The 17,128-nt window shown below is 37.7% G+C and overlaps 2 protein-coding genes across 5 annotated transcripts in view; both read right to left on the bottom strand.

Moving 5' to 3' along the window:
- LOC134202921 (lipoate-protein ligase A-like) overlaps positions 1-17,128 on the bottom strand; it is a 285,600-nt gene that overhangs the window by 200,387 nt on the left and 68,085 nt on the right. The gene's annotated exons all lie outside the window — the stretch shown is intronic.
- Positions 7,029-17,128, bottom strand: part of LOC134202912 (protein 4.1 homolog) — a 31,264-nt gene continuing 21,164 nt past the window's right edge. For 2 of the 4 annotated variants that reach the window (XM_062677920.1, XM_062677921.1), the window contains 5 exons: positions 16,698-16,916; positions 16,372-16,485; positions 16,030-16,191; positions 15,860-15,970; positions 7,029-7,361 (listed from right to left, as the gene is read on the bottom strand). In XM_062677920.1, coding sequence (XP_062533904.1) covers positions 7,296-7,361; positions 15,860-15,970; positions 16,030-16,191; positions 16,372-16,485; positions 16,698-16,916 — 672 coding nt within the window. In that variant the 3' untranslated portion in view covers positions 7,029-7,295. The remainder of the gene's footprint in view (positions 7,362-15,859; positions 15,971-16,029; positions 16,192-16,371; positions 16,486-16,697; positions 16,917-17,128) is intronic. The other 2 variants (XM_062677923.1, XM_062677924.1) reach the window with 1 other exon arrangement.

The raw sequence follows: 17,128 nt of genomic DNA, 5'->3' as shown, positions 1-17,128 counted from the left end.
CCGTGGATCCAGAAAAGTAGCGGACCGGATAACGCCACATTGAAAACAAAATAAAAACCGTTGCCTTATTTGTAGTCAAATTCTCTTCTTCGGCTATCTATTTCACCCGATCCCTTAAGACGCTATCTATATCCTTGGATCCTTAGCGCATATTGTACTATCATTAGTCTTAAAACCAACAACTGCATTGTGTTTTCTGTGTTTTCTATTTATTTCTAACGTAATTAACATTCCGAGAACTAATAAGTTTCTGCAGCATACATACGTGCTGCAAAACAAATAAAACGTACTAAATTAAAATTTATCTAAAGCAAACAAAACACTTTTAATTTATTCTACAAAATCTGTATTTCCGTTGGATTTTTTCTATGTAGCTTTTTTGCAAATTTGCCGTAATAGTGGGATAAGTTTGCGCTACTATGCGTAAAATATTAACGGTGGTCGAGTTTTACGACAGGTAACGTCTAGAACCATCGGCTTTGTAACGGAAATTAAACCCCGTTTGGAATTACCTGTCGTAAATGTACCAAAATCGCAAAACTTGTCCAATTGTTACGTATGTTTGTCTGTGGTAGTTCTTCTACAACTGATTCGTCAATAGATGGCACCACCGTATTTTGTGAACCGTTGAGATAGGAAACGTTCGGACGAAAGTTTGAGACAAATCACAAAATTACGTATATATTTTTGTAACAACAGCTTTTTGCGTAAAACTAAAAAAAAGTTGACGAAACGGAAAACTTTTTTACGATTACCAACATAACAAGTAGTGTAAGTAGTAGTGTAATGGTACTGTTTCGTTTCGTGTTGTCATTCAAAATGACATCTATATTATAACGATAAACTGATTGTATCAATTGTGCTTTGTGTAAAATTGATAATTCATATATTGTCATCTTTAGTCATCACATGCCTTCGATTGTTTTTTATTTGCAATCCGATCCTTCCGTTTTTTATTGACAAGTTTTAAATAGTTTCTTCTAAACCCTAGTTACGATAATAGATTTTTTCTACAATAAGTAGTATAGTTTTTTATAACATCCTCCCAATTTGTGTTGTAGCGCTTTTTATTATTATTTTATGTTTGTAAGAGATTTATCATGAGAAAGAAAAGCTATTTGAAACAATATATTGACGAAACACAAAATCTTCATATTAGGCTTAAATGAGTCGATTTGACTATGACATAATACCCAGCAGAAGAACGCATAACAGATCGCTAAGTAAATTTGAGAAAATATGAGAATAAAACAAAACGGTCTCACAGTGGAGCAAGCTAATCTTTAGATGTATCAACGCAGCGAACGTGAATGCTAAATGAAGATGAAATAGAACGAGTAAAGCGACTAAGTCTAGTTTATGTGAAAAGTAATCACTCCAATGCTTCTTTATGCGAAATGTCCGTAATAGCCGTTTATGATAGCAAGTTTATGACACACTATGCCCAGGGTGTCGATCGTTTCCCCACCCACATCCTAGACTGAACGAGTATCAAACTCGCCATCTCCGGATTGAAATCCTACGCCTTTGCTCGCATATCAGGTTACAAATTCTTTCGCAAAAGACCAGGTCCATAAAGTTTGCCCCGAACACAAGCTTCTCGATAATGAGACGTAAATGGAACATTGCTTGCAGCGATCCAAAGATATATAAACGTCGCGGCGATGAAATCGTTAGGTCTGGGAATATACTACCGTGAACATTCTGGATTGCGAGGAGTTGCATTTAAGAGCCATGATAGATGGTTAACAAAGTGTATTCGAAGTCAGGTTCACTGCGATTGACGTTCGCCGAGAATATGCTCACTTGTTATAGGGCGAGTTTGTGCTATTTTTCAATGTTTCTGAACTGCTTAATGTATAACAAACATACATTTGAGTTTAATACCATGTCAACATTGTGTCGTATTGTTGTTTTTGTTAATTTATTATTTAGATTCGTGTGCCTTATAAAGGGTTAATTGGAATAAGTTTGAGAAACCACCTGGGGTCCTGCCTAGGATGTGGTATGGTTTTCAGTGGGCTCTGTTGAATTTCTATAAAGCTGCATGTATCCGCAAAAGCAGCCCTAACTAAGCGACCGTGTGCTGTTCTAAGCGCTTTAGCCTAGTCCTGGAGGGGTCTCTAATCAAACCTGCATGAACGTCAGTTCCCCATGTTAGGGCGGCCAAAAAGCGTCTGACCCGTAGAGGGCGGCTGAAAAGAAATGCGATGTCACTCTCCTATTCCCAAGATGGCGGCCCCATCACGTGGCTAGGAGTCGCAGCCCTGGTAATGCGAGGCCGAGAAACCAATCAACTCCGAAAATGTAATCAAAAATACAGGATTGAACAATCGACAAAGGACTCGAGAGCTGAAAAAAAGGTGGAGGTTACAGCACTTCAGGAGGTCTGATGGCGAGGAACAGAGAACGGAAAATCCGCGCAGTTGACCCGATTGCCATGTACCTCATTCAAGTATCACATCGATCACATTGACGGCAAGAAAGCGGAGCATGGAGTTGGTTTCGTAGTGCTTCGTAAGCAGCAGCGTCGAATCATTAGATAGAGGCCGTAAGTGCACAGTCAACACAAGCTCGTATATGATGACATATAAGATGCTAAAGTGGAGGATGTAGGATACTCTCCAATCACCATACAATATGTATGTACATATCGCCTCTACTCTAGCATCTTATGTTGCATCCTATACGATTTTGTGTTGACTGGGTTATCGCATATGCGTTGAGAATTAAGACCAATATCATCAACTACAGTTTGATCAATGCATACGCACCAATGATGTGAAGGACGAGTTTTATGACAAGACCTACGGGAATACTCAAAACACGGCGTGGAAGTCATCGTCGGTGACGCAAACGCACGGTTCGGAAGGAAGAGTTCTTTTACCAGTCATTGGAAAGAATTTTATTCAATTTGTAGCAGTCAGATGTCATAGATATGAGGATCTTTCGAGGCCCAAATATCGACTCTGACAACAGTCTGGCGTATGTAAGATTCGCAAGGCTGTTCAGTAAAGTGGCTCAAAAACACCCTTGCCAGAAACGACGTACGTAAGTTCTACAAAACAATCAAAATGCGTAAGAAAAGCACCGGCGCTCCGGAAATCTGTTGACCGACCGAGCAAGGGTGGCTGCTAGGTGGAAGGAGCACTTTGAGTTATTGTTGAATGGACAGAGGGCACAAGCAGAATCAGAATTGAGATGAGGACAATCAGTGGAGCCTAGACGAAATGAGAAAAACTGTTCGAGAGCTAATGAACGGTAAGGCAAGGACGGAATCCTGGCGAGCTTTTTAAAAGTTGGAGTTACAGCTGAACGAAAAAATTAACCAAGTGTTTGAAATGATTCGGGAGAGAGGAATGCTTTCGAGCTGGTACAGAAAAACAAACGTCTAACTTCAAACAATATGCAATCAAAATCATCGTCACGAAAATAGTATCGCCAATGCTAAATGCCCTTGTGTGGTCAAGGGCAACCAGATGACGGTAGTGGTGCAAACGTTAAACACAAGCAAAATCTATGGAAACGTCATCGATGGCTGATCGACCACCTACAAAAAAATGAATACATTGAAAATGTGAACGTTAGAACATGTGTTGAGTGAGGCGTCTGTTTCTCTGTTGAGCTTGATGGCCTCATATGTCCTATCTACAGAAGGAGCACAGACTCGCTTGTTCTAACTATCGAGGTATAATACTCCTCAATACCGCCTACAAGATAATCGCTCGAGTACTGTTTAGTCGGCATTTGTCGGCGAATATCGAAGCGATTTTCGAGAAAGACAATCAATAACGGACCAGATACTTTGCGACAAATCCTTGATAAATTCCGGAAAACAATTTGCGGACTTATCATCTGTTTGTAGATTTCAAGGCAGCGTACGACTAAATGAAGCGGAACTGTGGCATATAATGCCAGAACATGGCTTTCGGTAAAGCTTATTAGGCTGATTCGTGCGACATAGATGGATCCAAATCAAAATATTTCGGATACTCGGAACCAAATTCACATCATTATGATGTTGAAGAATCATTTATATCGGTAATAGTTTATTATTATGATTCTTGAAATTCATAACTTCATACATAGATGTGCAATCTGCGCTGGCTGTGCAATCGAGGAAGACGCGTGTGTGGCGGCTGCAGATAGACTGGCGACTGGCGGCCCAAGAACGAGCGATCTGGTATATTCATTCGGTTTTATTCAGGACAACACTTACGACCATCATAGGCATAGTTAGGTATGTTTGAGAAAAGGTATTTGAAAAGTGGACAAAACAGGAAAAGTATAAATTAAACTGCTACATTCAACGCCACTATTTGGAACACCGCAAAGTGGTCCTCAAGTTCGCCGCACCTAAGTGGATTAGAGTGTTCGTATTCACCGTTTGCCTCCGCCTGGTAGCATTCGTACTATCGAAGCTGGACGTTTAGGAAACCGCCGCTATCCAGATTGAGGATTTGCAATTCAAGATCCATTTCAGATGATAGTTGGTGCTACATGTCGTCACCCGAACGGTTTGTGAGATTGGTTCATTACAGTCAGCTTTTCAACATACCAGAATTTGCCGAAGGAATCACGAAGAATTTTTCGACAAAGAATTTACGACTGAATTGCAACGAATTTGAAGAAATTACGAAGAATTTGCCGAGGAAACCCAGAAGAATTTGATTAGGAGATTGCGAAGAGTATGGCGAGGTAATCCGGAAGATCTATCGAGGAAATTTCGAAGAATTTTCCGAGGAAATTATAAAAAAATCTCAAGGGGATAACTGAGAATTTGCCGAGAAAATGAAGAAGAGTTTGCCGAGCTCGGCATATCCGAGATATCCCGTAGAATTTACCAAGGATCTTCTGAATAAGTTCACAGAGGAATTTCGAAAAAAATAGATGATAACATGGTGTATTACGGGGTAAAATCTACCTTGGTAGCATTGCTCACTCAGACAAATCCTGACCCAACATATATCTTCCGAATATCAATTCCTGGTACTTATAGGTGTTCCTGCGCCGGGGCCTCTTGTTAAGTACTACATCAACATCTCTTTCCTTTCTCTTTCACAGTTGAAGTTAATCATTCGTTTTTAATAAAATTTCAAAAGAAACGCAAACATAATTTGTATCTGATTGATAACTTTACCGTTACAATGCTAATACAGTTTGCAAACCTCAAAATTACGTTGGATAATGTTCCAAGAAGAAAATATAATAGAATTTCAATAAATCCATTACATAGACGCTTTTATTCAGCTGTTTAGTTGATAACAAATCCTGATAGCAAATTGTCGAGCTGTCAATAATCTATGTGCACGCAACGTACATAACCCCTTCCGGAGTTATTTCAGTTTGCTCAACAGTCGACTAATCCGCAGTCCGCGATGCGCACCTCTTCGATCACGTGTACGAACCATTTACTATACCGAATGTAACGTAAGCGCTGTCCCCATCTCTCCCTGATCTTCATAAGTTCGCATCTCGAATTAGCATCTCCGTAGTGTTCACTTAAGAACATACTGATAAGACGGTGCGCGCCGTAGTACAAGTACACGACGAGTAACAAATATCTCCCCATGGATCTCGCAAGACGTGAAAAACAACATTGTGCTCGACTGATCTTTTGAACTTCCACTGGGGCGCTCAGATGGTGCCAGATTTGCATGTGTTCTGCTACATCATCATAGTAATATGCGTCTTCCGACTTTCTCCCAACTTGTTTGACATTTCATTTGAGAATCTTCAAGTGAACGAAGATTGTAATGTGAAGCGTTTATTTTATTCTACTGCAAATAAGACTTTAGGTTGGTTGTAGCTTGAATTCTAAGGATTGATTTGAAACATCATAACCTGTCAGAATGTTATCAGCAACCGCAAGGATGGAGATTTCACGTCTACTTTTTGGGTCGTTCTCTCATTTACCGGCAAGAAAAAAACAGATTGATCCACCTGGGATGATGCCTTTGTCAATGCAATCGCAAGGTTTCTAGAGCTGAAGGATCTTATTTTAGAAATTTCAGTGTCTCTTAAACACCAACTGTATAAAAGTATGGATTTCATCTTTCACGTAAGTGCATTTACAAATGTTCTATCAGGGCTTATTTTTCAGCATTTGATAAGAAGCAATACGTGATGGATCACAAACTTTTCCCATTCTCTATTTATTTACTGTTTTTTTATTGCAATGACTATGATGGAGACTGGCACATCGGCTACTGGGCAACTATAGTATGGACTTGGAAGCGCCATCTATGTGATCGTATATATTAATGTTGACAATGTTGCCACTCTATTCAATACGATAAGTCTTCGATTTGGTCTCTCGATTGATTGATTGATTCCATCTAATGCCTACTTCGGTAAATCTCCATTCAGTGAACACGACGATGGTTGTTGTAGATGTTGTTTGCTAAATATAAAATTCCACTATATCATCGTATATACATATATTATTTGAGGCAAATTTGCAAGAGAACTATTACTATTATTACTATTATTAGAAGGTATTAATCAAAAGGGAGGAAAAGTATGCGAATATTATTCATTAAAGGTGTTTCAGATTCTGTAGTCTCAACTACTTACGACCAGGACCACAACAAATGCATAGTATGCCCATCTCTCTCTTTCCCCTTTCAAAGTTTGTATTCTCTTTTATTATCTTCTCCTTGTTTAGCAAACATGAAACATCAAAAGCAATTTCGCACGAATATAGTATTCTCGAATAAGTCGACGTTGAGACGTAATCTTTCTAAATATGTATAGTTCCCACCAATCAATATAAGCTTCTTGTGATTTTTGTGTTTGTTTGTAAATATTGTTAAATACTATTTCAACAACTTTGCTCCTTCGCGTAGACATTTTACTCATCCTGAAGCAAAACAACAAAATCGGATATAAAGCGATTTTTTTATATTTTTTTTTTAGTATTTATTCTTTTTTGTCGTTTTCTCGTATTAAAATTAGAAAATGCTTAAACTAGAACAACTGTCCTTTCGTGATTCGTTTGATTTCACCAACTTGTGGCTTCTTTCACGTTTAACTAAGCATAATACCTTATACTTTCATGCTTACTTAAAAAAAAACTAGCGTTCGCGCGCCACAGTTTTGCCGTGGTCTCAATTGTAAAATATTAGCAATTTTTGTGATGACAAATGTAATGTAGTGACGACTTTGTGTGTAGAAACCGACGTCCGTCCCAAAAGTATCTCGAACCGTCTTTTGGACCAGCCAAGTCTTATGGGTACGCAAGTTTTACTTTTCAATTTTTGCGCGCAGGGATGCCTTACCTTAGCTTGTCGTTCTTACTGCGTCTGCTGTTGGATTTCGATTTTCTCCACGGTCATGTCTGGGTTCATGGCGGTTGCTTCCTGTAATTGGAACGGTATAGGATAAAATAGTAATTGGTTTTAGGGGAGTTGAAAGAGAACGTGAACATTTTACTTTAACCGATTCTAAGCGGACTTATTAGTTTCAACTGAGAAAAAAAATACATTCTAAATTATCCAATCTGAGTGAAATGCTGGGCGCGATCTGGGTATTAAAGTGGCATTTTCAACGTTGAGTGTGCAAAGTACAAAATCAAATGGTTGGGTTCATGATGACGTCGCAAACTTATGAGGTTTCTTAGTGTTGTGCTTGACAGTGAAATTTGTATGGAGGAAAGTAATGAGTTTCGTTGTCACAAGGATTCACATTCTACTCAGCTGATAGTTAGGGAATTTCAGAAATTTGCCAAAAGAGAGTAACAATATTTGCCAATAAGTAGATTTGACCCTACCGACAGCCGATAACAAAACAATTATATCTCATCAGTTTTATCTGTAACAAATACGATAACTTCCGATTACTAACTGTTGCGATTTAATATTTCAATCGAACTGACGTTCAAAGGAAATTATTGGAAACATTGCCGAGTTTGTCCTGCTATGGGTTTGCAAATGCGATAAAGATTCTTGATAAATAATTTATAAATAATTATTCATTTGTAAGGCGCTTGTGCTTGAGGAAAGAACTTTTTTTCTTCAATGTATGAAAACTTATTGCAATTGAACAAGTTACTTTGTACAGATTACTCAGAAATGTTAAATGTTCTTGAACGTAAAATATTTTAAACAGGCAGCAATATAAAATTTCCATAAAAAATAGGGTATTGACAATAAAGAAATCAGGGTAGGAGCAATGAAAAAATATAAAATTTCCATAAATAATGCAAAATTTCCATAAACAATTAAAAAAAATTCCACAGACCAAAACTAAATTAGCACTTTTAAAAGAGAAAATTGCAATTATAAAAGAAGAATTTTTCATAAAGAAATCATAATTTTCCACGGGAAAAAATACAAATTGTGCGTAAATAAAACAATTTTAGCAAAAAAAAAACAATTACAAAATTTTCCACAAAATCAATATTTTCCTTCCACAAAAAATTTAAAACTTTCCACGAAAAAGTCAATAAACAATAATAATAAAAACAAGGAAATATCCATAAAAAATACAAAACAGCAATTTTAAGCAAATTTAATCAATTTTAATTTTCCATGAGCTTTAAACGATCTATGAAAAAATGCTCAGTATGCTTTTTTATATTCCTTTATGGAAAAGAAGAAAGTTTTTAATTTTTTGTGGAAATAAAAATTTATTTTGTGGAAAATTTTGTAGTTGTTCATTGCTAATATTGATTTATTTATGGAAATTTTGTATTTTTTCCGTGGAACATTTTGACTTCTTAATGAAAAATACTTCTTTTATTATTATTGTTATTATTGTATTAATTTTTAAGGTGTAATACTTTTTCTTATATTTAGCTTTAGACTGAGATGGTTGTTAACCTGACAGTAACGCGTGGGACTGGTTCAGAGATTGGAATTAATTTGTTCAAATACACTTGTCTTCAGACAAGGAAAATAGAGAGAAACAACCTTCGAAATTACTATAGAAGGGTGATAGTATAAGGAAAAATAAATCTAAACAAATATCACAGTTTTAATTGAATAACTCTTCTAGCAATGGATTTCCTGAGTTTCTGCAACCTGGGTAGAATTTGGGAAGAAGTCGTTGGAATCAATCATAGATAAGTTCGATTTCAGCTTGTTCAGGAAGATCGTCAGTGTGAGCACAGGTGTACAACACTTGAAAAACATATTTAAAAAAATTAAAGTTGGTCGGAAGATGGTTTTGTACAGGAGCAACTTCAGCGGCAGATCAGCAATTAACTAGTGGATACAACGCGTTCGTCAGTTTGTCGCACTTTTTCAAGTGTTGCGAAAAGTTTAGTTTGCGGTCCAGTGTAGAACCGAGGTATGTAGCCACTTCTGACCTGGGAACCAATTGCTCTAATTTTACGTTGGGGAAAGTTTTAAGGGCTGCATCTCCGGGTAAAGAAAATGGCTTCAATTTTCCTGGCGTGTACTACTGAACGTCAGCGATCATCACTATGTATGCAGTGAATATGTTATACAGAATCGGAATGAGTTTGCTTCCAGAAACTTTGCCATCGACTGCTACATAATACGTTCTGTCCTTAAGGAAACAGCGTATGATTTTCGTGATAGCTATTGGAAAATTGCTCTGTTTCATTTTGAGGAGCCTCTTGCCATACCGAGTCGTATGCCTTTTCCACGTCAAGGAATATAATTCCGGATGATTTTCCTCGAATAAAATTCAACCGAACTTGTCTAACTATCCGCTTCAACTGATGACTTGTAGAGTGGCCTTTTTTGAAGCCAATTTTCTGGGTTGGAATGATCCTGGAGGCGTCAAGGTGAGCCTTAATGTGGATCAGCATAAGCCGTTCCAGTAGTTTGCAGAGATAGGAAAGAAGGTTGATCGGTCGGTAGTTGGAAGGCTGTGTCGCAACTTTGTTAGGTTTGGGTATGGCAATCACAACAGCGTGTTTCAATTTCCTAATATGTTATGGAAAATTTTAATTTTTTTAGAGGGAGTTTTTATTTTAGTCATTTTGGCGAAACTACGGAATGCGATAAAGCAACACATATCTAGGTACACAAGGTAAAACTTCAATAAAGAGCTTATAAAAACAAAAGTTTTGTAGATAATTTGGAAGGTCTAATACATAACGAAAACGAAGGAACTGCTTCAGACCGCATCGTGCTTTCGTGCTGTGCGGTTCTTTCTCTCTTTGCGGAAGGAAGTTTTTAATACTACCCGAAGCTATTTTAATTTCAACGGTGCTTCTTAGCGCTATTTGTACCCACTGATCCCGTTACGATCTTTGCAAGGACCCGTGCCTTCGTTTTACGTTGGACCCGTTTGCGGAAGTAAAATTCCGACAAGCGGTGGTAATCCTGCAGGGATACCGTTCTGGGAAAAAACCTCTTAGAAGGTCACGTCTCCACGCTCAGCAATGAGTATTAACAAAAACAAGAGGAAGGGGGAGTCTCTGAATTCTCCACTTCCTTCAAAGAAACAAGGTTTCAAGACCGTCCTGCCCAAGCGCGGAAAAAATAGAAGGAAGCTGGAGAGTTCAGATATTCCTTCTAACTCTAATATCGGAAATAATTCTTCTCCAATCGAACTGAGCAATCAGTTCGATTTGATTAATGATGAAATTGAGCAAATCGAATCAACCTCTAGCCCAGGTGATTCGATTCATGCGAAAAAGCAAAGGATTCCGCCAATTGTGGTATCTGTTGCCGAGTTTTCTGGCTTCCGGAATGAGATTTTGAGTAACCTTCAGGGGATCAAGGTTTCATTTCAGATTGCTAGGAAGGGTGACTGCCGCGTTTTGCCGGGATCCTTTGACGATCGCAAACGTCTTCTTCACTATTTAACTGAGAAGCGCCATAAATTCTTCACATACGACGACAAAACTGAGCGATAGTTCAAAGTCGTCTTGAAGGTCTCCCAGTGATGACAAATCACTGGATGAGATTAAAATTGAAATTTCTCAATTACTTGGATTTTCACCAGTCCAAGTAATTAAGATGAAAAAGAAATCTTACTCTGGTCTTCCCAGAGGGGCATTTCTCAAGAATTTTATTTAGTTCATTTTAACAAAAGTGAACTAAATAATATGAAAAATTTGGAAAAGGCCTGTATTATGTCCCATGTCCGTGTAACATGGGAACATTTCCGCAGGCCTGGGGGAAATTTCCAAAACCCTACCCAGTGCCGTAAGTGCCAAAAGTGGGGTCATGGAACCAAACATTGTCACATGGATGCTAAATGCATGATTTGTGGTGGAACCTCTCACGCCAAGGACGCATGTCCTGTGAGAGAAGATTCCAATAAATTTAAGTGCGCAAACTGTGGGGGCAATCATAAATCCAATTTCTGGGAATGCCTTCACGCAAAAGTTTTGAATTCCCGTGCAAAATTGATGACGGAAATTCCAATCGGATCCCAGATTCGACGGGTAGAAATTTTTCAAACGCTCAAATTTCTAAACCGGTTACCGGTCGAGCAATTCATACCCACCACAATTCACAAACAAATTTTGCCGCTCGTCAACGGGTAGCAAGCACTTCAGTAAATTCCAATTTTTCCAATGTACCTACGTATGCAAACATCGCTGCTGGTAGACCAAATTTCTCTTCTCAAAATGAGGTTTATACCCATGTCCCAACGGAAAATAACGGTCATGTTGCCGATTCAGGTAGCATGTCTGCTTCCGATTTTGATTTTTTAACTGAACACATTTTTTAACTTTTTCACATGATTGATGCAATGTTCAAAGCAAATACCATTCCTGAAGCTGTTCAGGTTGGTATAAAGTACACACAAAAAATTGTTATCGGACTCCGTTTCAATGGATCCAAATAATTGTGTGAAAGTTCTAAATTGGAATGCCCGCTCTCTAAAGGGTAAGGAAGATGAATTATTCAACTTCCTTTCAGTTCATAATGTGCATATTGCCATTATAATTGAAACGTATTTAAAACCAGGACTCTCCATTAAAAGAGATCCAAACTATTTTATCTACAGAAATGATCGTCTTGACAGCGCCTGTGGTGGGGTCGCCATTGTCATTAATAGACGTATCAAACATAAATTATTTTCTTCGTTTGAAACCAAAGTTTTTGAAACCTTGGGAGTTTCTGTTGAAACAAATTTTGGACAATTTTCCTTCATTGCAGCCTACTTGCCTTTTCAATGCAATGGGCAGCAAAAGAATTTGTTGAAAGCTGATCTTCAAATACTTACTCGCAACAAATCAAAATTCTTCGTAATTGGTGACTTCAATGCCAAACACCGTTCATGGAATAATGCTCAAAGCAATTCCAATGGTAAAATTTTATTTGAAGATTGTTCTGCGGGATATTATACTATTCAATATCCCAATGGACCAACTTGTTTTTCTTCCAGTCGAAATCCTTCTACAATTGATTTAGTTTTAACGGATTCAAGTCAGCTGTGTGGCCAATTGGTAACTCATGCTGACTTTGACTCTGATCACCTTCCTGTGACATTTGAAATCTCACAAGGAGCCATTTATAATCCAATCAGCTCTACTTTCAATTATCATAGAGCTGATTGGGATTTATAGAAACGTATATCGATAGGAATTTTAATGTTGATATTCCTCTCGATACCAAAAGTGATATTGATAATGCTCTCGTATCTTTGACAAATTTAATTGTCGAAGCCAGAGGCATTGCAATTCCGAAATGTGAAGTTAAATTCAACTCCATTATTATTGACGACGATCTTCAGCTACTGATCCGTCTTAAAAATGTGAGAAGAAGGCAATACAAAAGAACTCGCGATCCCGCGTTGAAAGTTATTTGGCGAGATTTGCAAAATGAAATTAAAAACGTTTCGCTATTCTGAGAAATACCAACTTTGAGAATAATGTCTCGAAGTTGGATCCCAGTTCGAAACCCTTTTGGAAATTAACGAAAATTCCTAAAAAACCTCAAAAGCCAATTCCAGCGCTTAAAGAGGGAAATAAAATTTTATTAACAAATGGCGAAAAGGCTCAAAAACTTGCTCAGCAGTTCGAGAGTGCCCATAATTTTAGTCTAGGTCTCACTAGTCCAATTGAGGATCAGGTTACACGGAGCTTCGAAGACATTCTCAATCAAGAGATTGTTTTTGACCCTTCGTTGGGAACCAATTTGGATAAAGTGAGATCTATTACTAGAAAATTTAAAAATATGAAAGCCCCGGGTGATGATGGTATTTTCTACATACTTATCAAAAAACTTCCTGAGAGCTCTTTATCATTTTTGGTTAATTTATTTAACAAATGTTTTCAATTGGCATACTTCCCAGATAAATGGAAAAACGCCAAAGTTGTTCCAATTTTGAAGCCGGACAAAAATCCAGCTGAGGCTTCTAGTTATCGCCCAATCAGTTTGCTTTCTTCAATAAGCAAACTGTTTGAAAAGATTATTTTAAATAGAATGATGGTTCATATTAATGACAATTCTATTTTTGCTGGTTTTCGCCATGGGCATTCAACCACTCATCAGTTATTAAGAGTTACGAACTTAATTCGGCTCAACAAATCTGAAGGATATTCGACTGGAGTTGCTCTTCTTGATATAGAGAAAGCATTTGACAGTGTTTGGCATGAAGGTTTGATTGTAAAATTGATGAATTTTAATTTTCCTCTGTACATCATTAAACTGATCCAAAATTATTTATCAGATCGCTCACTGCAGGTAAACTATCAGAATACTAAATCTGATAGATTACCTGTAAGGGCTGGTGTCCCCCAAGGCAGCATACTGGGGCCCATATTGTATAACATTTTTACTTCTGACTTACCTGATTTACCACCAGGGTGTCAAAAATCTTTGTTTGCAGATGACACGGGACTTTCAGCCAAAGGGCGAAGCCTTCGTGTCATTTGTAGTAGATTGCAAAAAAGTTTGGATATTTTCTCCACTTACTTGCAAAAATGGAAAATTTCCTAGAATGCCTCCAAAACTCAGCTTATAATTTTCCCACATAAGCCGAGAGCTTCTTATTTGAAACCTTCTAGCAGACATATTGTCACTATGAATGGTGTTCCAATTAATTGGTCTAGCGAAGCTAAATATTTAGGACTTCTGCTAGATCAAAATTAACTTTTAAAAATCACATTGAAGGCCTTCAAGCCAAATGTAACAAATATATTAAGTGCCTATATCCACTTATAAACAGAAAATCAAAACTTTGTCTTAAGAACAAACTTTTGATTTACAAACAAATTTTTAGACCTGCCATGTTGTATGCTGTGCCAATATGGACTAGTTGCTGCAATACCAGTAAGAAGGCACTCCAGAGGATTCAAAATAAAATTTTGAAAATGATTCTGAAGTTGCCTCCGTGGTATAGTACCAATGAACTTCATAGAATTTCTAATATTGAGACATTGCAACAAATGTCCAACAAAATAATTTCCAATTTTAGACAAAAATCGTTGCAATCTTCTATTGCAACGATTAACTCCTTGTACCCTTAGTATAAAATAGGTTAAGTTTAGTTTAAGTTGAAAACATTGTAATTCCTACATGGTTCAATTAAACCAGAGGAATAATTCTAACTGCTAGAGGCAATTGAAATGTTTTAATAATAACTAAAAGCGTAACATTGCAAATAAGGATGATAGTGTTAAGAAAACACGGAACACCTAGTCTAAGAGATGAATGCATGTATTAGATAATTAGCAACTGAAATTAATTAAAAAAAAAAAAAAAAAGAAGGAACTGCTAAATAATCGAAGATTATTTATGCTCTAATAGCATTCCGATAGAGTCAAAATTGACCTACATAATCGGTATAACGTTTTCAAAGTCATTTAAATTTATGAAGTAACAGTGATATTAAATACACATTGTGGCAATGTAGACTGAAAATAGTAGTTCGATGCAGTGTCTTTAGGAAAGAGTAATAGACGGACTCAACATCTATCATTTCATTGATGAGTAATTCGCCTACTTGAGAAGATGCTCATGTAATCTCTTTGGTCTTTGTTTAAGGTGATTATAGAATGAAGCCAGAAATCGACCATTTTGTAAACCACGTGCTTTTCCAATATTTTTTTCAAGAGCACGAGATGAAAGAACCATAACGCGTATGGGGCTGAAATAATGGTAGATCGTTTGCTCAGTTATGCTGAACAATCATAATTTGAGTTTCGGCACTGTACGAAAATTATTACGCCAGATTTGGGGTTTTGGAAATGTATGTAGATAAACGTGTGGTGAATTTGAAATTCACCACGGGCTTCATTCTATAATCACTTTTAATGTTACTTGAAAGAGTTTTAAGACTGAAGAAGACATACGTGTATCTGTTGAATCTAACAAACAATAGAAATATCAAATTAAACATGGATAAATAACTCGCCTAAATAGTTTTTGGTGATATATTACGTACAAGCCCAAATATCTAAAGATGCTTAGGGAAAAATGTATGATGTCATGATTATTTTTAGATTCAAACTAAAACATAATGTCACTGATATTTTCAAATAAATTGAACTCAAACTCAACATAAAAACAACTGTTACTAAACTGAACAAGCCTCCTACCAACTCCCTTTGCGTCACATCATACCAACAACCGGCAACTTCATATGCCCCGAATTATCCCGAGAATATTCAGTTCTCAGGAAAATTATACTTGTCGTACATGTATTTCTTTAAATGAGCGATGCGTTCCTCTGGATTCGTTCGGAAATGCCGAGAAGCCTGCACAAATAAGGATTAATAATTGATAAGATACCCTAACGATGGGCTAACTAAAATGAAACGAAACCGTGTCGAACTATGAGATCGGTGATACAGAGGATGCGCCAGATTATTGTTAACCTATTATTATTCTATATATAATTTTGAATGATTGATGCAGTGTTTTAAAATTTTAGAACTCAAAGCATTGCAAAATTCGTTGCTCTTTGTATGATAAACACTGACCTGAATGGCTTCTGCCAGCGCCTTGTCGTGATCGATCGGATCACCATCCGACTGAATGGTAATCTTTTGTTCCACGCGGGTTTCCACAACACCATCACGTTCTGTTTTGTACTAAAATTGCAAATAAGGACTTGAAAAAAAATGCATTTCATGAAAAAAAAAATACTTACGGTAATTGTTTCAACCGTTCGCGTTTTGCTGCTTACTGTCTGGGAGGACACAATCTCACCCTCGGCTGTGACACCTTCCTGCGAGTCGTCCAGCAGCACCCGATGATGTTCAACATTCGGACCAGATGGAATCTTCGAAGCTCCCGCAACGTCGTCAACACCCTGTGAAATTAGCGAACAGATGTTACCCTCTTGTTCCAAAACTTGGAATTAAACTTATCCCTTAGAATTCGATGCACCGTAATGCATAATACAGGAATGGAACTATTATTCTATCATAACTGCGATTTGCATACTCTACAAGCAAACAGGTAACTAACAATCCATTGAGGGAATACCAACCGTGTAGCTCTTGTTGTAGATCACCGCTGAGTCGTCATCTCCGCCGTAGGGACCATCGATTGGGGTTCCAGAATCGCCGGAACTCGTCGATGAAATGCTATCGCGGCGGGCAAACTAAAGTATGTACACAATTTCGCACAACGAACGGAACCATACGAAAGTTAAAGCGGTCAAGGCCAATCAGACAGCACAGATATATTAGATGTATTGCGGTTACATGCGCGCCAAATTAGGTAGTTTTGGGTGGTGAAAAGAGGGATAAACGTAAGAAAAATGAAAATCGAATCGTAATTTTAAGGTTATGCAAAGGCAAGCGCACGACCTACCTGATCGCCACTGGTTACCGTGGCGGTGGTCTTAACCTCCTGGGTGACTACTCGCTGTTCCTGTTGTTCACCTCGTTGCGTCGTGGTGGTGGCGACAGTCTTTTCCTCCAGCTGTTGGGTCTTGACGTTACTTTCGAGATTTTCGTGAGTGGTTGCTGTACGCGTCGTGACGGCCGTTGCCGTGAGGAATTTGCCCTGAATATCGCTGGGAGCGTCCGCCTACGGTTTTTTTCGATTGTAGTTGATTCCGGTTTCACGAGTTTAGGTCAATATGAATGAGTTTTCGGTGGGATTGCCAGATGAAGTTTTTGGAAGCAGATCAGTTCAATCAGAACTATTTCAAACTTGTTTAGAATAATTGAATACGCTGAATGGCCTCAGGAAGAATTTTGAATCATATTATGGAAGCAGTGAAGAATCTTAGATATATC

The sequence above is a fragment of the Armigeres subalbatus genome, unplaced genomic scaffold, assembly GCF_024139115.2.
Source record: "Armigeres subalbatus isolate Guangzhou_Male unplaced genomic scaffold, GZ_Asu_2 Contig152, whole genome shotgun sequence".
Classification (NCBI taxonomy): Eukaryota; Metazoa; Arthropoda; class Insecta; order Diptera; family Culicidae; genus Armigeres; species Armigeres subalbatus.
Note: the sequence above shows the minus strand (reverse complement) of the source record. Positions and strands in the feature narration are given on the sequence as shown.